The sequence below is a fragment of the Arachis hypogaea genome, chromosome 17, assembly GCF_003086295.3.
Source record: "Arachis hypogaea cultivar Tifrunner chromosome 17, arahy.Tifrunner.gnm2.J5K5, whole genome shotgun sequence".
NCBI lineage: Eukaryota > Viridiplantae > Streptophyta > Magnoliopsida > Fabales > Fabaceae > Arachis > Arachis hypogaea.
In genome coordinates this window covers 103,342,979-103,366,079 of record NC_092052.1, presented here as the reverse complement: position 1 = coordinate 103,366,079, position 23,101 = coordinate 103,342,979, and the positions used below count along the sequence as shown (strand labels likewise).

The window sequence follows — 23,101 nt, the reverse complement described above, 5'->3', positions numbered from 1 at the left end:
TAATAATTTAGAATCTAATAATAATAATTTAAAGTTTCATAATAATAATTATATCAATTACACATTAAACATTCAAAGTTCAAAAGACAATTAAAACAAAGTTAACAACTAACACAAGATTAACATAATAATAATAATTTATAGTGTCATACCAACTTATAACAACAAAATATTAAATAGCAAATAACTACACAGGTCCAACGTGTCGGAATCGGGGTCGGGTGACCCGAAACTTGGCCCGAACCCGATTTAATAAATAACCGAAACTATTTATTGAAATCTCAGGTCTGACCGAATCATAACAAAACCAAATTAAATTAGTCCCAAAATCATCGAGTCCGGTCCGAATCTTCAGACGGACCGAATCTTGTGCACCCCTAGCTTTGCCTCTTCGAGAACTGAATATCTAAGGTCTAGCATATATCTATATACGGTATGTAGATAAAGGTATAAATAAATAAAAAATGAAGCATATACAACAAAATTGAATGAAAGCACGTGTTTTTGGGGACTTGACTTTATCTTGTGCATTGGTGTAGTAAGAATTAATAAATTAAAGGACCAATGGTCCATGTACTCCAACCACAATACAGCTAGTTACTTGTATGTTGCTTCATTCTCCAAAATTTTGATGAGAAACGACACAAACAAGCAAGATAAGGATTGCGATTTATGTGTGGGTCCTAATTTTATCGTCTAAAATCAAACTCTCTTATCTGTACCTTCCAATTCCGATCTACTTGAATAGTTGCAATTTTGCAAGGGTGTTTATGGTACAGAAAATTTGATCCGACTAAAATCGATCTGATTTTATTATATTAGTTTTGTATTTAAAGGATAATCGAATGTAATTGAATTTGATTAATTTCATTTTAATTGATTTAGATATTAATTTTGAGATCGCAAAATTCAAATAAATCTAATTATTTAATTAAGTTTATATTATTTTAAAAAATAAAATATAATAACATATATATAATTTTTTAATTTAAATTATAATATTTATTTAAGTATAATTTTAATGATGTATTATTTTTTTTATTATTATTACGTATTATTTACATAAAATGGTTCTCTCTTTTTTTATATATATATTTTTCATTTTTCAAAATTTTATTTTCAATTGAAATATTCAATTATTCAAATAGATCCAATCTAGTAAAAAAAAAAAATATCCAATCTGAATTTAATCAATTTAAATTAGTTCGGGTCTACATACAAAATTTTCATATTTAAAACAACTCAAATCTATTAAAATGTAATCAGTTTATTTTTTTTTTAAATTTAAATCAATTTGATTCGTGAATACCTCTATTATTTTGGCATAGAAAAAGTCACCAAAAAAATTTTGGCAAGAAAAAATGAATATATAAGTGAAATAAATGGATCCCTTTAAACTCCAATAATTGTGCTTGTAGCATATTTCATCTTCCAACCTCTAAGTGTCTAACCAAAATACAAAAGCTAATTAAAAGTCATGCCTGGGTTAATTTATATGTTTGATACCAACATTATTGTTTTCTTTTTTTCAAATAACATTATTGGTATTTAGTTATTTAGTAGTTGAATCTAAAGCATAACCTTTTTTCAAGTGGGTGCTTCGTTTAAAAGAATTTTAGTTTATTATGGAAAATTATCTGTAAAAATATATTATTTCTATGTTTATTTAAAATTTTAAAATCTAATTCTTAAAAATAATTTATTCTCATAAAAAAAGTATTATCAAAATTTACAAAAGCTTAAAAATTATTATTTATAATAATAATTATAAAAATAGTATCAATCTTGAACAACAAATTAACAATAAATTAAAAAAGAGTTGCTGTCAGCCAATAAAATGGCTACAACATAATGAAAAAGAAAAGAAAAGAAAAAAGAATGATTAGAAAAAAATCGAGAGAAAGAGAAAAGAGTGTTGTGATGATGAATATTTTGATTGCAATTGAATAATACATCATATATAAGAACTTTACACTATACTATACAGTTTATATATTTGTTCAATAAGTGTGAAAAGAATGAAAGAGAATAACAAACTATTAACTAGTCCTAACAAACTAGCCAGTTGTACAATCTAACAAACAAAAAATATACTAACAAATCTTTTACATTTGAAAATACTATTTTCAACATCTATATTAACTAATATCCTCCCATAAGCTAGTATTACTTGACTTGTATAGATCAAGTAATCCCAGTTTGGATAGCAAGTAGGAGAAGAGTCCCTGTGCAAGAGACTTTGTAAACAAATCAGCTAGCTTCTCACTAGAGGCAATATATTGAAGATTTGAAACTCATTCTTTATATTTATTACGAGCTACATGGTAGTCAGTGACGGACCCAGAAAATTTATGGTGGGAGACAAAAATAATACACATTATTATCAAAATATATATTAATTTAAATTTAAAAATATAAAAGTGCACATTAATTATTCGAATACAAAAAAACCAAAAATTACATTAACTGCTAACTTTCTTCGCTTCAAATCTTGAAGGTACTTCTCTTCTTGTTTTCATATTTTGAAAATGTTGAATAATTGTTTCATTATCAACTTGATTGAATGTCTGTCTTTCTATATATGTAACCAAACAATCATTCAACCACTCATCTCCCATTTGATTACGAAGTCGACTCTTTATGATATTCATAGCAGAAAATGTTCTCTCAACTGATGCTGTTGTCACAGGTAGAATCAAAGCTAATTTCAACAGAAGAAATACCAATGGATAAACAATATGTTTTTTTGTCTCAACTAACTTTTGAGATAGTCTACTGATTCCATTTATATTTGAGAATTGATCATCAAGACGCATATCCAATATAAAATTCTCAAGTTGACTATCAAGTGCCAAAAGTTGAGTAGAAGAGAATTCATGTGGATAAAATTCAGCTAAACGAAGCAACTTCTCCTTATCAAATGCAAAAAATGAGTCACTTGGATTCAAACAAGCTATACAAAGAAGTAGCTCGGTATTTACCTCTGTAAAACGATTGTTAAGCTCTTGAAGTTATCTATCAATCACTTGATAAAATAATTCAACTTAAAAATGATGCAAGTTTGAGACCTTTTGGATTTTGCGCCTTGATCTTCCTTGTGTTACAAATATATCATTCATATTTAGAGCAAGAATATTGTGACTATCACAAAATAGTAAAACTTCGTTGAGCAAAGAGGACCAACCATCGTCTCTTATACTTTGCAATCGTTACTTAGACACTTTAACCAATGTCATAGCATTTATAATGTTTTGATCACTTCTTTGTAGAGCTTGAGACAACTCATTAGTAACTCCTAATATACTTTTCATCAAATGTAGATTGAATACAAATTCAAAAGATTGAATATGATTCAATAATTGGCATGCTTCAACTCTTTGTTCAAGATTATTTCCATCTTCCTCAATAACTTCAAGAACTTCTACCACGGAAGAAAAAATAGAAATCAAGCTAAGTATTGTACCATAATGTAAGCCCCATCGAGTATCACTTGTCCTTTTCAATGTTGTTTCTTGATTTAAGCCATGCCTACTAGAAACATCTCCATTTTGTAATGCAACAATTGTCTTTTGCATTTGACTTTCACGAAGCATGTCTTTACGTTTACAAGAAACTCCAACAATATTGCACAAACTAGCAAGCAAATTAAAAAGTAGTGCAATTTCAACTTGTTTCTTTGCAACAACCACAAGTGCTAATTGAAGTTGGTGAGCAAAACAATGAACATAAAAAGCACAAGCATTTTCATTTAAGATCAAACTTTTTAAGCCATTAAATTCTCCCTGCATATTAGTAGCTCCATCGTAACCTTGTCCACGTATTCTTGCTAAACTTAAATTATGCTTTATTAATAAAGATTCCAAAGCTACTTTTAACGACAACGCATTTGTGCTAGAAATATGGACAAGGCCAAGAAATCGCTCTATTACAATCCCTTCTTTGTTCACATACCGCAAACAAACAGCCATTTGCTCTTTAACAGAAATGTCTCGAGCTTCATCAACTAAAACAGCAAATAAATCATCTCCAAGATCATCAATAATAACTTTAGTAGTTTCACTTGCAGCAGCTCTAACAATATCTTTTTGAATTTTAGGTGCTACTAGCTTAAGATTTCCACGAGCATTTTTGAAAATACGATCAATCTCTGTATTATGTTGAGCAAGAAAGTCAAGAAGCTCCAAAAAATTACCTTGATTATTTGAATTGTGCGATTCATCATCACCACGAAAGGTCAATCCTTGTCGCAATAAGAACCTAATGCACTCAATTGTTGCTGTTAAGTGAGTTCGGTAATCTCTTTTAGCTTGGTCTGAATGCTTTGGAAAAACAACTTCAATATGTTGCTTTTGCTTCATGAGTGCTTCGCATTTTCTTCGAGCTTGATTATGAGCACTATCATGATTTCCAATATGTGTTTGTAATCGCTCCTTCTTTTTCCAATTTGAAAAGTCCTCTTTTACAAAAGCATCACCACTCGCACCATCAGGTTTCATAAGATAGCAACAGAGACAAAATACAGCATCTTTTGAAATACTATATTCCAACCAATTGCCAAATTCATCAAACCAATCAGCATTAAATCTACGGAGAGAAGTTCCAAAATATGTTTGTGGAAAATCATGTTCTCTTGGTTGACAAGGATCTTTTTGCAAATAAGCTCGTCTAACTTCATCTTTGTCATTTGGATCATAATTTGAAATTTTGGGTCGTTGTCCAGGATCAGCTGCTAGACTTTCCACATTGAATTCTAAGAACTTCTTTTTATTAGAAGAGACTAATGGAGTGACTTCAGATTCTAGTGGTAACTTTCTTTTGAAATATTTTTCCATTACTATTTCTAAAAATAAAAATAGATATTCTAAATTAGTAAATTGATCAATTCACTTTAAAAATTTATATGTAATCTAATTACATATAATAGAATAGAACGAAAGATAAACAAATAAATAATAAGGATCACTAAATTGAGAATAAAATAAAATATATAAATTCATGAAGAGAATAAAAAATAGATTAATACCTAAACTATAATTGTTTGAATTAAAATTTGCAATTGAAAATATCAAAAAGAGAAACAATGAAATTGAAAGATACATAGAGTCATAGAGAGCTATATAAAATAAAATAGAGAATTCAAAATTTACCTTTTGATGAAGAGAAGATGACCACTAGATAAGGAATAGAAAAAGAAGATTGAAAATATGAAACTAAGAAAAGGATTTAAGAGAATAAATAAGTGACGGCTAGGATTTAAAAACAGAAGAAGACTAAATTTAATTAGGTTAACTAATAGTCAAAATCATAAAAAGATAAAACGGGCTTAGACTTTTAATAATTGGGCTTAGTTTATTTGTAGTAGGATCATTTAAAATTTAAAGTGGGGGCATATATATATATAATATCAAATGTCACTGGGGCAAGTGCCCCCATTCATGAAGGTGGGTCCGTGCTTGATGGTAGTCAATTTCAACATACTTTATTCGTTCATGAAAAATCATATTTGAAACAATATATATAGCAGATTTATTGTCACAGAATATATCAACGGATGGGAAAAAAAAATCTTGAATTTTTTTAAAAGTTTTAGCAACCGTACAAATTCACAAGTTCCATTTGCTAAAACTCGATATTCAGCTTTAGAAGAGAATATAGAAACTTTTGATTGTTTTTGTTTTTTCAAAATATAAGAGTTTGGTAAAAAAAGAAGCAATAATCAATAATAAATTTTTTAGTATCTTTACAAGCCTCCGAATCAGAATCAGTATATCCAGAGAGAATAAAAGAATTAGAGGTAGAAAAGAAAAGACCTGATGTTGGTGACTGTTTCAAGTATCTAATCACTCTATAAGCTGCTTTGAGATGAACATCAGTAGGACAATTCATGAATTGAGTAAGACAACCTATAGAGTAGCTCAAGTCGGGTCTAGTATTGGTGAAATAAAAAAGGCGACCAACCAACTTTTTATAAAGAGCAGCATCGGGTAGAGGAGAACCACAATTTCTTGACAAAGATGTAGTATAATTCATGGGTGTAGTGGCAGGTTTGGCTCCAAGTATGCCACAATCATTGATCAAATCCAAAGCGTATTTTCTTTGATAAAGAGCAACTCCTGTTTTGCTTCTTGCTACTTCCATACCAATGAAAAATTTTAAAATACCAATATCGTTTATCTTGAATTTGTTGTCCAAGAAGCGTTTGACAGTTTCAATTTTCGAGAGATTATCACCAGCCAACACAAGATCATCCACATAGACCAAAATAGCAGTGAAGCTAACATTAGTGAACTTGGTGAATAAAGAGTCATCATTTTCATACTGAATATATCCCAATTCAATTAGAGCATTGGATAGTTTGATGTTTCATTGGCGGCTCGCCTGTTTTAAACCATAAAGAGATATTTTTAATTTACAAACTAGCTTGGAATTATCACACTTCAGTCCTTTTGATAACTTCATATAAACATTTTCATGGAGATCCCCATTAAGAAAAGCTATATTAGTATCAAGTTGACGAAGATACCAATTTTTTGATGCTGCAATTGCCAAGAGAACTTTCACTGTGCTCATTTTAACAACTGGGCTGAAAGTGTTAATATAATCAACTCCTGAAATTTGAGTGAATCCATGAGCAACTAACCGAACTTTATATCTTTCAATTGTCCTATCTGAGTTGAATTTCGTGTGAAAAATTCACTTACAGCCTACTGCATTCTTGCCAGAAGGAAGAGAAGTGACGATCTAGGTATTGTTTTGCTCAAGAGCAGCAAATTTTGCATCAATAGTTTTTTTCGAGCAATCATGTATAATAGCCTCTGAGTAGTGCTTCGGGTCAGGATTATTTATAAGTACAAAAGTGAAGGCTAGATATTTTGGAGAGAAAGATGCAAATGACAAATGGTGTGATAAAAGGTACTTAAAGCTTGAAGAAGAATGAACAGCATTGATAGGATCCTCATGTGATGTCATGCTGAAACAATGAAAGTCCTTAAGGTATGAGAGTAGTTTTCTATCCCTCTCAGACCCACTCAAGACAGGCTGAGTTAGTTCAGGTTGAATGTAATCAACATGAGGCATAAGGGTAGCAGCATTATCACTATTTTCATGAGATGCAGATGCAGATGATACAAAATTCTTACTAATGTCATTATTCAAAAATGAAAAAAGAGCTATTATTGTTAGAGACATCAGCAGTAATTCTAAGATGTGATGATGTATGAATAATATCCTCATAATGTGATGCAAAGACAATTATAAATCAGGAAAAGGATTAAAATCTATTGGACTAAAATAGTGTTGTATGTGAGAATTTGAGTGTGCATGAGTTTTGGTTGTTGTTTGAACATATTTGAAAGAAAAAATACATTCAAAAAGTTTTGTATTTTGTGAGATAAAAATTTTGTGTGTGTTAAAATCAAACAAAATATAATTTTTGGTTCATGACTTGTATTCTAAGAAAATACACTTCTGAATTCTAAAATCTAATTTTGTCCTACTAATTATAAGAAACACAAGATAATCAAAAATTTTAAGTTCATTTAAATCAAGTTTTAAATGAAATAAAATCTCATATAAAGTTGTATTATTTAAAAATATACTAGATAACCTATTAATTAAATAAATTGAGTGTTGCATAGCATAATATCAAAAATATTTGAGAATATTTAAATGAAACAATAATATTCTTACAACTGTTATAAATATATCTTTTATTTCAAAAAGTTGTAATTAAATAAATTTAAAATCTAATTAATTTATTTATGTAACTTACCCTTAAAAAGTTGATTGATAATTTTATTATCAAATATCAATTTTAATCTAAACCCTAAACAGTACCGCATAATCTTTTTCCTTTAGACAAAAATATATGGCAAACTAACATAAAGTAGCATAAAAAATCAAGTTGCGGCAATAAGCTGGAGCTAAAGCGAAAGCGACTTGGACCCATTTATGGATGAATTATTAAGCTTACTTTGAGATTTTTCGGTGCTACCCTGTTTGTTTGGATAGGGACTGAAATTTTTAAAAATGAAAAGTTTATACATGATTAAATATTCTTTGCAAAATAAATAATATAAAATAAAAATATTATAATATATGTTACACAAGCACCGTTCTTTCCTCCTAATCAATTAATGATGCATGTTTATAATCTTTACTTAAATAAGTTTTTAATTTATTTTAAGTTTTTATTATTAATTTGATCTTTTAGTTTTTATTCCATATTTAGCCTGTTACAACGATATTAAACAGAAGAACAAACTAATAACAATAATTAAAATAGAAAATTTTAAAGTTTACTAAACAAATTATAACAATAACAAATGGATACATAAAATTATTTAACTCTATAATATTTCTTTGATTTTTTTCTTTCCAGTTGATCTGTGATAATCAATGACAAAAAATAATTGAAAATAAAATTGTCTAGTCCTGCGGTATTCTTCCCACGTGAGCATAGAAAAATTTCCATAAGAGCAGCCCCACTTTTCGATTTTATTTGCTACGTCATGAATTTTCACCAATATGTTATTTCTATTTTCTAGCTACACAAACACTCAATTAACACAGGAATCAAACGTGGACCTTTAGCTTTACCTCGTCTTGTAGTCCATAGATATTTACACTACAGGTCATCTATCATCATCACTCTAATTTTTATTTTAGTTTTTTAACTTTTAATTTATTAAAAATATTGCGTCTCATTACTGTCTGTCTGACTGTCTCATCATTATCTTATAATTTCATCTAAATCTCAGCAGTCATGGCAAATTTCTTTTCTGTTACCCCTGTAAGGTGAACCTTAGCTTGTCCATATATTATTATTATTATTATTATTATTATTATTATTATTATTATTATTATTATTAGGGGTAAGTATGGTTTTACTCCCTAACGTTGAGGGCCAGAATCGAAATCCTTCCTCATCTAATTTTCGATATAAAATCGTCCTTAACGTTTTTTTTTGTATTAAAATCATCATTTTTAATAAATTTTTTTGTTTTATTCCTAAACTACCCCTACTCCTATTTTAATAATAAAAATTATAAAATTAAAAAAAAAACGAAAATGCAGTGTTGGGGAAGGGGAAGAAAACGCATTTGGGGGGGGAGGTTGGGGGAAGAAAAGGGTATACGAAGGGGGAGGGGAGGGGAGGGGAGGGGAGGGGAAGAGGGGAGGGGGGGAGGGGAGGGGAGGGGAGGGGAAGAGGGGGAGGGCGCCGGGGAGCCTCCGTCGTCGCCGCCGCCTTCTCCAGAACTCTGATGATGATGACGATGAAGGGGGAAGGGAAGCCGCCGTCCCGCCGCCGCAGTCTCGCCGTCCCGCCGCTGCAGCCGCTGCCTCTCTCCTGTCCAGATCAACCGCGACCCTCTCCCGTCCTTCTCTTTTTCCCTGTCTCGGATCTCCTCGAACCAGAGTTCACTGCCGCCGTTCATGCATGCTCCTCTGTTGATTTGAATTTCTTCGAACCAGATCTCTTCTTTGTGCTTTGAATTTCTAATTTGACTTTGTGTTTCTCTGTTGATTTGACTTTGTACTTGAATTTGTTAATTTATTACTTGAATTTCTATTTCTCTGTTTCTGTTTCTGTTTGGGGGTGGAAAAAGGGGAGACGGGGAGGGGGAGGGGACGCGTGGGGGTGGGGGTGAGGGGAGGGGACAGTGGGGTGGGGGGAGGGGAAGGGGAGGCGGAGAGGGGGAAGGGGAAAGGACGTGGGGGGAGGGGACGGTGGGGGTGGGGGGGAGGGGAGGCGAGGAGGGGGAGGGGAAGGGGAAAGGGTGGAGGGAGACGGCGGCGGCATTGGTAGTGGTGTTGGTGGTGCTGGTGGTGGTGTTGGTGATGGTGTTGGTGGAGGTTGTGGCGGTGGTGTTGGTGTTGGTGGTGGAAGAGGTAATTCTGTTGGTAGTGGTGAGGGTATTTTTGTCCAAAAAAAATTAAAAGAACGATTTTAATACGAAAAAAAACGTTAAGGACGATTCTATGTCGAAAATTAGATGAGGGACGGTTTCGATTCTGGCCCTCAACGTTAGAGACCAAAATCATACTTACCCCTTTTGGACAATCATAAAATAAAATATTTAATTTTAATAAAAGATATTGAAATTAATTATATAATATATAAAATATATATTTTGTTTTTAACGTTTGTAATTTTTTTAATAAATAAAGATATTGATATTAATTATATAACATATAAATGATGTGTAATTTTTTTTAACGTTTGTAAATTTTTTTAACAAATATTTTTAATGTTTTATTTAATTTTATTTCTAACGATTTATATTCATTCAATTTTGTTTACAACGCTTTTAATTTATATCAAATCGACTTCTAAATATTTTCTAATTTTATCTTTAATATTTTAAATAAAATTAATATTTAAGAATAATTTTAACATAAATAAAAAATATTAAAAATATTAAATAAAATTAAATATTAAAAAATTAAAAAAATAAATATTAAAAATAAAAAATATATATTTTAACCTTACAACTAATTCATTTGAGAAATTTTGGAGGAAAGGTTAAAATCAACATGAAAAGAAAATTAAAATTAGATATACAAGAGTAAATAAATCACCAGCTTTTGTGTGATCAACTAACTGCAAAAGTATACTAAATTTTGTTTATTATCTGCACTGTTCTTAATAAGTGATGTATTAAGCAAAAAATCTATTTAAATAGTATCAATTTATGAAAAATTTCCCCAATACTCGATATGTCTATCTTCTCCTAGCTATTTTAATATTAATTTACATGCCTTTGGTGTTAGATATGCTTCCCTTCGTAGCTGGAATCCAATGTAGATTTGTATGGATCTATACACAGTGTGTGTTGTCGGTTCACTTCATATATTGTTCACGTAAAAATCTATGAAATATATCTAAGTTTAAGGTTTTTCTAAAATATGACTAAATAAAAGTATATTAAAGTTACTTAATTATATTAGCTAGTCATATCTTTTTAGGGACATAATAAGATGAAGAATTATGGAAGGATATGCATGGTGATTGAATGTTAATAATTATTTCTATAAAAAAAAACAATGCTAAAAAATTAATTTTTTTTCTTCAATTAGTATTAGTTAATTTTTTAAAATTATTTTACTCATTTTAAATTGTAAATTCTACATCATAAACTCTTCATTTTATATTGCTTAAATTATAAACTTTAAATTCTAAAATTAACTAATATTAATTAACTAAAAATTAATTTTTTATACATTTTATTCTAAAAATACTTGTTTATAATTCATAAGTTGATTATAATTCCACATTTCCACTTCTGTTTGGTGATGATAATGACCATGATATAATTGGGGACGTGGTAGGACACAATTGGCTACTCATATTTATGAGGAATTTTACCGCGGTTAATTTTTATAATTAATTAATGGAAAGAGAGAGAGAGATGATATGTCACGATCATGGTTCCTGTGACTTGAGATCGAGATATTTGTAGCGATATACCTAACACTTTTATCTACTATAATTTAATTTCAATCATGTCAATAAGAGTCATTATTAATTAATAATAAAGAATATACCTGTTATTTTTTCCTTTTTATAAAAATAAGGATGAGAAAAGAAAAGCGGAAAATAAGAGAGGAGGCTTTATAAAGGTGTAATATAACTATATAAGGCTTGTGGTTTGCTCACGAAAACACAGGGTTCTTGTTGTGTGGATAGTCACACTACAGTAGAGTACGGTAGTCTTCTTTACCCTTCCAACACAATGGATCCTTACAAGGTATATGCAACACTACCATCCATGCATGCATTTCGTTCTTTAATTTCTTCACTCAAGCTAAGGAGAAACTAACTCTCTGATCTCTCAACTACTGATCGCTTTGTTTTTATTTGCACATATCTATCTGTTGTGTTCTGAGTTTGAGTTTCAATATTAATGGTGATTGGGTTGTTGTTGTTCAGTACCGGCCATCCAGCGCGTTCAACACACCCTTCTGGACCACCAACAGCGGCAACCCTGTTTGGAACAACAACTCCGTTCTTACTGTTGGAAACAGAGGTATCATCCATCTTAATTATTGTTACCCTTTTCCTTTTGAAAAAACAAATATGGGAAAGTCTCGGGCCAGTATTTTTTTAAAAAGTTTGGCCAACATTTAATCATGAAAATTGAATGATTCCATGCTATTGGATTTATAATTTCACACCATTAAAAATACTATTGATGACTAATTAATGGTTACAAAATACAAAAATTGTTGGCCCTTAACACTTTTCATAAAATAGTATACAAATAACTAATTTTAGATAACTATGTATATAAAGGTAAAAATAAATAATTAATTAATATATATCTTTTACATAATAAATTCAAAATTTATTTCTTTTTGTTTTTAATTAATTGTTCATTAATTATATAAATGACTGGAATATTTTTGGTCTTTGGTATACATATCAAGGTTAAATTAATTATTAGCATTTTAAACTTTAATTGTGTGTAACTCTCTCTTGCAAAGAGAAAAAAAAAAAAGAAAAGAGATTTAAAAAAAAGGAAGAGAGATAAAAGAAACTAAGAAAGAGTGGGTTAATCTGAAAAAAAAAGGTTAAAAAGGTTTTTGTTCAAATAAAACAATTATGCTCCATCAACGTAAAATATTAGACACTAATTAGGATTTATAATTATAAAGATACATATTTAGTGTTAAGAAATATATTATAATATTATAAAAATATTTAAGTATTTTATCATGACAGATTTAATTATTTTATTAGAAGTATTTGATTTTATTTTAAAAATATATAAAATAATATACACAAATATACATAAATACAAATTGGTTGATTTAGTAAATAATTTGTATATTAATTTAATTTGAGTATGTTAATAGTATAAAGAAGTTTAGTCTTTTAATAAAATTTAATTTATTATTTAGATAATTTTTTAAATAATAGATTTAAAAATTAATTGTTTTTTTATGATATAATGATATATAATTAAGTGTCAATTCTTTTATTATACCGTACCAAAGAAGTGTAGTTGACTAGTTGAGTTGCAAGAATAGCCGCACAAGCTCATGATGAAATATAATTTTTTGAGCAAATATTTTTCAATTTCATGAAAACAAATTGAGGTCAATATCCGTGTCGTGATACACATCTCTTTCACCATCTTAGCAAGCTTTCTTCTTTTAGAAAGAAGAGAAGTACTTTTTCTATATTGTTTTAGTTGAACAAAGACAAAAAGATGAGTGGTGGAGTTGATGGTTCATGGATTGAAAATATATACTAGAGAGAAAGAAGAAGCGACAAGAAAAATATGGTTAATTAATATAGGATTTTGTCAGTTAAATAATAATTTTTGTAAATAATGTCAACAATAAATTTTAAAATTGATTTAATAAAATAAAAAAAATATTTCATTTCAAATTATTTTATAAACCTCAACATTAGTAAATTAAACATTTAATCATTATTAACTGCACATAATATTAACTGCACATAAGTAAATCGAATAAAAAAAATAATTATTCACTTAAAATAATTAACATAATCATCTGTATACCTATTAAATTGAATAGCTTACGTATTTATTATTTATATTATTTAGTATTCTAATGGTGTACTTTTCTATTAAGTTAATAGAGTGTTTAATTAATTAATTGCATGCAGGTCCAATTCTGTTGGAGGATTATCAATTTGTGGAGAAGCTTGCAAACTTCGACAGGGAGCGGATCCCGGAGCGTGTAGTGCACGCGAGGGGAGCTAGCGCTAAGGGCTTCTTCGAAGTGACACACGACGTTTCACACCTAACATGCGCCGACTTCCTCCGCGCCCCGGGAGTGCAAACCCCCGTCATCGTCCGTTTCTCCACCGTCATCCACGAGCGCGGCAGCCCCGAGACCATCCGCGACCCCCGCGGCTTCGCCACCAAGTTCTACACCCGCGAAGGCAACTTCGATCTCGTCGGCAACAACTTCCCCGTCTTCTTCATCCGCGACGCCATGAAATTCCCTGACGTCATCCACGCCTTCAAGCCAAACCCCAAGTCCAACGTCCAAGAGAATTGGCGCATTCTCGACTTCCTCTCCCACCACCCCGAAAGCTTCAACACTTTCACGTGGTTCTATGATGACGTGGGCATCCCCATTAATTACCGTCACATGGAGGGTTTCGGTGTTCACACCTACACTCTCCTCAACAAAGCTGGCAAGGTTCTGTATGTCAAGTTTCACTGGAAGCCAACTTGTGGCGTTAAGTCCCTTCTAGAAGAAGAGGCCATTCGCATCGGAGGAACCAACCACAGCCACGCAACGCAAGATTTGTATGATTCCATCGCTGCCGGTAACTACCCCGAATGGAAGCTCTACTTTCAGACTATGGACCCTGATCACGAGGACAATTTTGACTTTGACCCTCTTGACACTACCAAGACTTGGCCGGAGGATATTCTTCCTCTTCAGCCGGTTGGTCGCTTGGTTTTGAACAAGAACATTGACAATTTCTTCGCTGAGAATGAAATGCTTGCTTTCAGTATGCATGTGGTGCCTGGTATTAGCTACTCCAATGATAAGATGCTTCAAGGTAGGATCTTCGCTTATGCTGACACTCAGAGGCATAGGCTTGGTCCTAACTATCTTCAGATTCCTGTTAATGCTCCAAAATGTGCTCATCATAACAATCACCATGATGGTTTTATGAACTTCATGCACAGGGATGAAGAGGTACACACACCTTTATTAATTGCTTTAGTTTACATGCTGTTTCGCTAACTAAATTTGTAACTAACTAGTGTTGGTTTGGTTGTTCAAATTTGACAGGTGAACTACTTCCCTTCAAGGTTTGATCCTGTTCGTCACGCAGAAAGGGTCCCCATGTCTAGTGCTCTTATTAGTGGACAACGCGAAAGGGTTAGCTAGTTCTTCAATCAGATGACAATAGTTGTTTGAATTTTAATCCTGATAACAAATTAAATTATTTTAATATATGCAGAGTGTAATTGTGAAGGAGAACAACTTTAAGGAAGGCGGAGATAGATACCGTTCTTGGGCACCTGACAGGTTCTTATTATCTTATCACAAATTATAGTATAATGTGGAACTAATAACATGCATGTTTATATGTTGTTATGTCCTAACATTGGATTATTATGATTGTGGCAGACAAGAAAGATTTATCCGCAGATGGATTGAGGCATTGTCTGACCAACGTCTGACCCATGAAATCCGCAGCATTTGGATCTCATACCTGACTCAGGCTGATCGTTCTCTTGGTCAGAAGGTAGCAAGTCGTTTGAATGTGAGGCCAAACATCTAAGGTTGCTGTGGAAGAAGAAGGGGTCAACTATGAAGAATGTAATATAGGAGTTACTTTGCATATATGCGACTCTGTTACATTACAATGGATTCATAGATCCTTTTTAATATTTATTATTATTACTGTTACTATTACTATTACTACTGCGTTGTATACCAATGTACTGCTAAATCTGTCCGCGTGTACGTGCAACTTGTTTACCTATTTGATCAAATCAATAAATGTTGTTTGAATCATTACCTATATGTATATCTTCCTCATTTATGCAAGGATTCTAGTACCAAATCCTAATCTTAGCTGGGAAATGAACGTAGAGCAGTTGTTCTTTTTTGTGTGGTCATGGTAGTGCAGTTGTTTGTGAGCAAATTATGGACGAAAATTTTATTTGGACTTGGATATAAAAATATGAATTTGAATTCTCGAAATTTTAAATTTGTATTTTAGAGGGTAAAGTATAATTTTTTAGAAAAAGTCTAGGGACCAGCAATTTTGTTAAATTCTGGCTAGCATGTAACCAGCAAAGAAAAGTGAGTCATTGGATAAAAACTCACACCAATCTTACACCATTAAAACTATCATTGATGGCTATTTGATGGCTACAAATCACAAAAGTTGCTGTCCTCCTAGCATTCCTCAATCTTTTATTCTTGAATGGTTTCTTTCTCATATTTATTATTGGTCTCATAAAATAAATGGTGAGAGATCACACTTTATTCTCTAAAGTAAATTCAAACTTTAGAAAATCTAAATCCTAAAAATATGAGGTTTCTTTTTTTCTTTTTTCTTTATTTGGACAGAATTTTTTACTTGGACTTAGATACGAAAACAGGGCAAGAGATCTCAAACTCTGCTGTGTGGTCGAACGCTGAGTCTTCGAGGATTTTATTAGAAGCCCAATAGGCACATTTTTATTAGGAAGCCCAATATATACTTTAAGATCCAAAAGAGACAGCTATAAAGTTACTATGTCCAAAAAACCATGAATGTTGGTGCAGTTCTTCACTAAAAGGGAAATTGGGCCTCTCAAAGTAAAGTCAGTGCAATACTTCACTTCTGCCTCTCACTTTCAACTAAAAGGTAAAAAAAAAAAAAAACTGTCCAAAACAAGAAAAGGTTAAAAATAAGGTCGTCCAACCAAAAATAAGGGAAAAGAAAAGAACCCGAATTAGAATGAAGGTTACATAACAAATCAGAAGGAAGATAGAGCAATTATGGAGGCAAGAAGAAAAGTTTTGGGCCAGAGATCAAGGTTGAAGTGGCTGAAATGGGGAGATAGGAATACAGCTTTCTTTCAGGCCACAACAATTCAAAGAAGAGATAGAAATAGGCTCGAGAGATTAAAGGACAACAACGGGAAGTGGGTATATGACAGTTCGGCAATAATGAAGCTGATTGAAGAACACTTTTTCAAGCTTTTCACCAAGTCAACCAGGAATGGAATTAATCAATGCATCCAAAAAGTTCCAAAAAGGGTGACGGAGGAGATGAATGAAGAACTCACAAGAGAAGTAAGAGAAGATGAAGTCAAGGAGGCAGTTTTTAGCATGGGAGGCCTCAAAGCCCCAGGATTGGATGGTCTTAATGGAAAATTCTTCCAAAATCACTGGGAGGTTGTTAAGAAAGAGATTCTTGAAGTAGTTAAGGACTTTTTTCAGAATGGAAAAATGCACAAAGAAATTAGCGAAACAACAGTCGTCCTCATTCCGAAGATAAAGAGGCCAAAAAATCTAAATCAATTGAGGCCTATCAGTTGCTGCAACTTCATATACAAAGTAATCACTAAGATTATGGTAAATAGGCTAAAAAAGATGCTGAATTCTATCATTTCCCCAATTCAAAGTGCATTTGTGAGCAACCGGCTTATTCAAGACAATATTATCATTGTACAAGAAGTGTATCACAGTCTAGATAAAAAAAGAGGCAAGGTTTCTAAAAACATGGCAATCAAACTTGATATGAACAAAGCTTATGATCGCTTGGAGTGGGACTTTATTGAATTGGTACTTAAGGCTTTTGGGTTTCATTCAAAATGGATCCAGCTAGTCATGGAATGCGTCAGCTCTACTTCCTACCGATTTAAAGTGAACGGGATCTTGTCCAATAAAATCATTCCAGGCAGAGGTTTAAGGCAGGGCGATCCATTATCGCCATATTTATTCATATTAACTGCGGAAGTTCTCACGATCCTGATGGAAGAGGCACAAGAGAAAGGAAGGGTCAAAGGTTTCAAGATTGCTCCAACTGCACCGACTCTTACACACATTCTCTTTGCAGATGATTGTATTATATTGGCAGAGGCTAATGTAGAAGAGGCATACCAAATAATCTCCATCCTCAATAAGTATACAAATGCATTAGGTCAGAGAATAAACCTCCAAAAATTAGGAATTACTTTCGGAAAACAAGTACCTTTGCAAGCTAGAGTAGATATAGAGGAGGTGATGGGAATGAGTGCATGGGATAATCCGGGAAAATACCTGAGTCTACCGGCACATTGGGGAAGGGCAAAAAGTAGTGCTTTGAGCTGGATAGAAGAGAGAGTGACAAACAAATTAGAGGGTTGGAAAGAAAATTTGTTGAACCAGGCCGGGAAAGAAATCCTCATTAAAGCGGTTGTTCAAGCCATACCGGCATATGCCATGAATGTAATCCTGTTTCCTAAAGGGTTTTGCAGCAAAATTAGTGCCAAAGTAGCAAAATTTTGGTGGGCGACAAATGAAAAGGGATCGGGCATACATTGGAGAAGATGTGAGAAAATATGTGAGAGCAAAAAAGAAGGGGGCCTTGGATTCAAGGACTTCCATCATCAAAATCTGGCTTTTTTGGCAAAACAAGCATGGAGAATATTAGAGAATCCAGAAGTAGTTTGGGTCAGAATTCTGAAGTCCATTTATTTTCCAAATAGCAACTTCTGGGAGGCAGAGTCAATGGCAGGATCATCTTGGGCATGGAACAGCATTTTACAAGGCAGAATTTTCTTAAGAAGAAGCGGGAGATGGATTGTGGGGGATGGCAAAATGATCAAGATATGGGAGGACATATGGATCAACGGTATGGGGAAAATTGGAAGGGGTCAAAATCAAGATGTAAAATTGGTAGAGGACCTGATAAAGCAGGGAGAGGGATGGGATGTGGAGAAAATCAGAAGGATCTTTTCGAGGGCAGTTTGCAATAGAATTCTCAGAACACCTATCAGTCTTAAAGGCAGGGATGACAAGCTTAGCTGGCCGCATAAACTAGATGGAAGCTACTCAGTCAAGACAGGATACCACGCAGCAAGGAAAGAAGGGCTGGAACAAAGGCAGAACACCCCAAGCACAAGCGGCGAAGACAAGGAAATATGGAGAGAAATTTGGAAGCTCCAGGTACCGCAGAAGATAAAAATTTTTATGTGGAAGGTAGCACAAGATATCCTACCAGTGGGAGCTAACCTATATAAGAGAAAACTTGCAGAAAATCCTATATGCCAAATATGCAATGAGAATATAGAAACGACAGAACATGCTCTCTTGCTCTGCCCCTGGACCAGGGCAACATGGTTTGGGGCACAATGCCAGCTCAGTCACTCAATAAACTCAATCTCTACCTTCAAAAACTGGTTCATTTTGAATGTGAGAAGAATTAGAGCAAACAATAACACAAACCAGGAGATCATGATCAGCAAACTAGCCTTCTTATGTTGGAAAATATGGAAAACTAGAAATGGTGCTTACTTTCAGAACTTAAACATCAATCCTAGTTCTACAATTTGCACAGCAAACTCACTAGAAATTGAATTCAGAGCAGCAGACAGAGAGGAACAACATGATTCTAAAAAAATCAATTCAAGGAAAGGTAGAGCAGCTACCTGGAGGCCTCCACCCGGGGATTGGATTAAGACGAATGTGGATGCATCTTTCAATCCGAATTCCGGGAAAGGAGCGACAGCAACAGTGGTTAGAGACAATAAGGGACAGCTGCTCATTGGAACGACTGAAAAAATTGTGACAAGCTCGGTCCTAGCAGCAGAGGCTACAGCAGTCAGGAACGCCATCATTTTAGCCAGGAATCTACATTTCAAAAAAGTACTGATAGAATCAAATAATTTACAGATCATTCAAGCATTAAAATCAAAGAGTATAGGAGGAGAAGCTGAACCAATTCTGAGGGACGTTGATAAACCACTATTTTATGGTTTATAATGTGTTTAATTGTGTGGTTTTATCATGATCTTTACCCACTTATTCATATGATTAGCATGCATTTATATTTCCTTTCTAAAATTATTACATGATTGAAAACTTGCTTCCTAGAGACTTTTAATTATGTATTTTAATTCTCCTTTATTCCATTCGATGCCGTGATCTGTGTGTTAAGTGTTTCAGGCTTTATATGGCATGAATGAGTTGGAGATTGGAAAGGAAGCTTGCAAAAATGGAAGAAACACAAGAAATTAAGGAGATGACCAGCGAGAAGTAACGCAGCCGCATGGCTCACGGGACCGCGCGGAAGAGAGGAAATCGCAGTGACGCGGTCGCATGGCTCACGCGACCGCGCGGATTGGAATAGCACAAGTGACGCGGAGGCGTGGACGGCGCGCCCGCGTGTCAAAGCAAAACGCCGCATGACGCGTCCGCATGAATGACGCGATCGCGTGACATGCGCAATCTGCATAATCTGCAGAATTCGCTGGGGGCGATTTTGGGCCCTGTTTTGACCCAGTTTTCGGCTCAGAAAAGCAGACTAGAGCCAGAGAACATGCAGAAACCAAAAACAACATTCATTCTACACAGTTTTTAGTTTTTAGATCTAGTTTTACTCTTCCTCTAGGTTTTCTCTCTACTCACTCATAGTTCTTAGGATTTTTATTTTCTATTGTTATTTGCATTGGGATATCGAGAAGAGTTATTACCTCATCAAGACTTCGTCATTCTAGTTCGTTTTCTTTACTTGGCTTTACTCTTCCATGTCCTTTAATTTACTCAATTTTACTATTGGATTATTTTAGAATTTATTAATACAAGAGTTACTTTTATTTTTAATTGATTCTCTTGAGTTTTATTTATCATGTCTTTCTTTAATTCCCTTTCCTATGTTATGAGTTCTACATTCACAATGAGCGAGTAGTTCCCTGACTTGATGGGTAGTTAATTGAAAGGAACCCTTGAGTTGGAATGTTCAAAGGAGAAATTGTAATTGGGTTTATTGTTGGATGGCTCTCTAGTAACTAACGCCAATCCTTCCAAGTAAGCGGATTGAGACTTGTGAGTAGAAATATCATTCCAACTTGTTTGACTTTCCCTTATTTAGTAAGGGATAACTAAACAGAACGACCTTCAATTATCAATTAATCTTGAGAGTACTGCAACAAGAATAGGGCTTCCAACTAATCTACTCCCAGTCAAGGCTTTCATTTAAATTACTTAATTTCCCCAATTTAATTTCCTGTTTATTCAACTCAAACTCTTTCTGAAAATATCTGATTAATAAAATAGCACACCTTTCTACAACTCGTTGGGAGACGACCTGGGATTCATACTCCCAGTATTTTAATTTTAATTTGTGTGACAACCCTTCTAAATTGATAAGCGGGTTTCTGGTTGGTTAAGAACTATACTTGCAACGCACAACTTATATCAATTCTTAATTAGCCAATTTCCGCCACATCGATTTTTGGCGCCGTTGCCGGGGAGTTACAATAGAGTGCTAAAGTTATTAATTGGATCTTATTTATTTACATTTTATTTTATCTTGCTACCATGAGCTGCTTGTTTCTTTCGTTAGATGACGCGTTCACTTTCTGATCCAAACTTGCTAGTATTCGATCCTGAGATTGAAAGAACTATTTCACGAATAAGGCAAGCTCGGCGTCGGTTAGTCCTCTCTGAGGGCGGATCTGAAACATCACTTGAGAAAGAAACCAACCCCCGTTCTACTGATTTAGTTGATTTACATGCAGGTAACATGGCAGCAGCTAGGAGAGTTACTATCCAGGAGGCTGGAGCCCCTGATTTTACAATGCAACCATTTCAAGCACATCACCCAGCGGTGACTACAGACTTTGAATTAAAGAACGCACTGCTCAATTTAATGCCCAAGTTTCATGGCTTGCCTGCTCAAGAGCCTATCAAGCACCTGAGAGATTTTCAAGCAGCCTATTCTACTGTTAGGCGTGATGGTGCAGATGAAACTTCAATTTTGCTGAAAGCTTTTCCGTTTTCTCTTGAGGGGAAGGCAAGAGAGTGGTACTACACTCAACCAGCAGCAACTGTATCCAACTGGGATACACTGAGAAGAGAATTCTTGGAAAAATTCTTTCCAGCTGAAGTTACTGATAAACTGAGGAAAGACATTTTCATGATTGTTCAGGATGAATCTGAGACTCTCTATGGATACTGGGGTTGCTTTAATAATCTTCTGAAAGCATGCCCCCACTATATGATTGACAAGATAGTGTTACTCGGTTACGTCACACAGGACATGAGGCCCCAAGATAATACCACATTGGAAAGTGCTAGCAATGGGTCTATGAAAAAGTACAAGACCACTGACGAGGCATGGCAATTGATCAGCGACTTAGCTGAATCTACTCGGAATCACAGGCAGAAACAAGGCCGTTCAAAAGCCGTTGCAGAAGTATCCTCTAGCAGAGAGACTGCTGCTTTGACTCAGAGTATCTGTGAAATGACCAACTTGCTGAAGCAGATGCAATTGAATCAACAACAAGTTCAGCAAGCTCAACCCTCTCCACCACAGCAAGGCCAATAGTTAGTCCCACAGAGAGTTTGTGAAATCTGTGCTGATTATAGCCACTATACTGATGAATGTCTGCAGCTCCAGCAGGAAGACAACACCGTGGCAGCCACTCATAACTTCTATGACCGCCCCAACCAAGGGTACAATCAAGGTGGCAACTACAACCATGGATGGAAGGACAATTCTAACTAGAATTGGAGGGACAAAAACAACAACAGAGGAGGCAGAGACACTCAAGGAAATCAAAGGTGGAATAATAACAACAACAGGCAGCAGAACCAGAACCAGCCTTACAGAGCACCTCACCTGAGATAGTCCCAAGGACCACAGAATACCCAACAGCAGACCTCTCAAATTACTTATCCTTCCTCATCTTCTAATGATGATTTACTACAATCCATTGATCGGAGACAACAGACCATGAAAAATAACATTAATGCCACTCTAAATGGTTTGAACGCTACTCTGCAAGCTCTTGTCTCACAGATTGGATCAATGAATAACTCCAATAACCAGCCTTTGAGCTTCAGTGGAATCCCTTCTCAACCATTACCCAATCCCAAGGGTGGCATTAATGCCATCACCCTGAGGTCCGAAACCACACTGCAGGAGAGGAATCAGGAGGAGCCAAGCCTACCAGAACACGCCTCAGCTGAAGAGGTAGTGGAAATAGAAGATGCTGAAGAGGAAGAGGACACACAGGACATAGATGAAAAAGAAGAAGTTCAACCACAGGAGGAAGCACCACAGGGCGCAGATACTGCAGAAGACACCACTCCTATCCCATTTCCACAACTTGCAAGGAAGCCCAGGAAGCAGCTGGAACCTGATCCCAAAATGGTAGAGATATTCAAAAAAGTTGAGGTAACTGTTCCTCTTTTTGATGTTATTCAACAGGTACCTAAATATGAAAGTTTCTAAAAGATTTATATATACATAAAGACAAAATTAATGAATTAGAAACTATTCCTTTAGGTAGTTCCATATCTGCTTTAATGGGTGGTTTACTTGAGAAGTGTAGTGACCCAGGTCCTTGTATGGTTAATTGTACTATTGGTGGTGTGATAATTTCTGACTGCATGT

At 34.0% G+C, this 23,101-nt stretch overlaps 2 protein-coding genes across 2 annotated transcripts; one reads left to right on the top strand and one right to left on the bottom strand.

Moving 5' to 3' along the window:
- Positions 1–3,209: 3,209 nt before the first annotated feature.
- Positions 3,210–4,832, bottom strand: LOC112763589 (uncharacterized). Its single transcript, XM_025809220.1, has one exon. It carries the CDS (start codon positions 4,830–4,832, stop codon positions 3,210–3,212), a length of 1,623 nt encoding a protein of 540 aa, XP_025665005.1.
- Positions 4,833–11,413: 6,581 nt separating this feature from the next.
- Positions 11,414–15,526, top strand: LOC112764308 (catalase). Its single transcript, XM_025809869.3, has 6 exons — positions 11,414–11,750; positions 11,933–12,029; positions 13,640–14,691; positions 14,788–14,877; positions 14,960–15,027; positions 15,130–15,526. Exons 1-6 carry the CDS (start codon positions 11,736–11,738, stop codon positions 15,281–15,283), a joined length of 1,476 nt encoding a protein of 491 aa, XP_025665654.1. The 5' UTR covers positions 11,414–11,735; the 3' UTR covers positions 15,284–15,526.
- Positions 15,527–23,101: the final 7,575 nt, after the last annotated feature.

What these genes read in the sequence shown, in the direction of transcription:
- LOC112763589 (XM_025809220.1), bottom strand. Translation starts at nt 4,832, where the DNA reads ATGGAAAAATATTTCAAAAGAAAGTTACCACTAGAATCTGAAGTCACT.
- LOC112764308 (XM_025809869.3), top strand. An exon ending in TCATGCACAGGGATGAAGAG is followed by an intron (nt 14,692 to 14,787) that starts GTACACACACCT and finishes CAAATTTGACAG; the next exon opens with GTGAACTACTTCCCTTCAAG. An exon ending in CGTTCTTGGGCACCTGACAG is followed by an intron (nt 15,028 to 15,129) that starts GTTCTTATTATC and finishes TGATTGTGGCAG; the next exon opens with ACAAGAAAGATTTATCCGCA.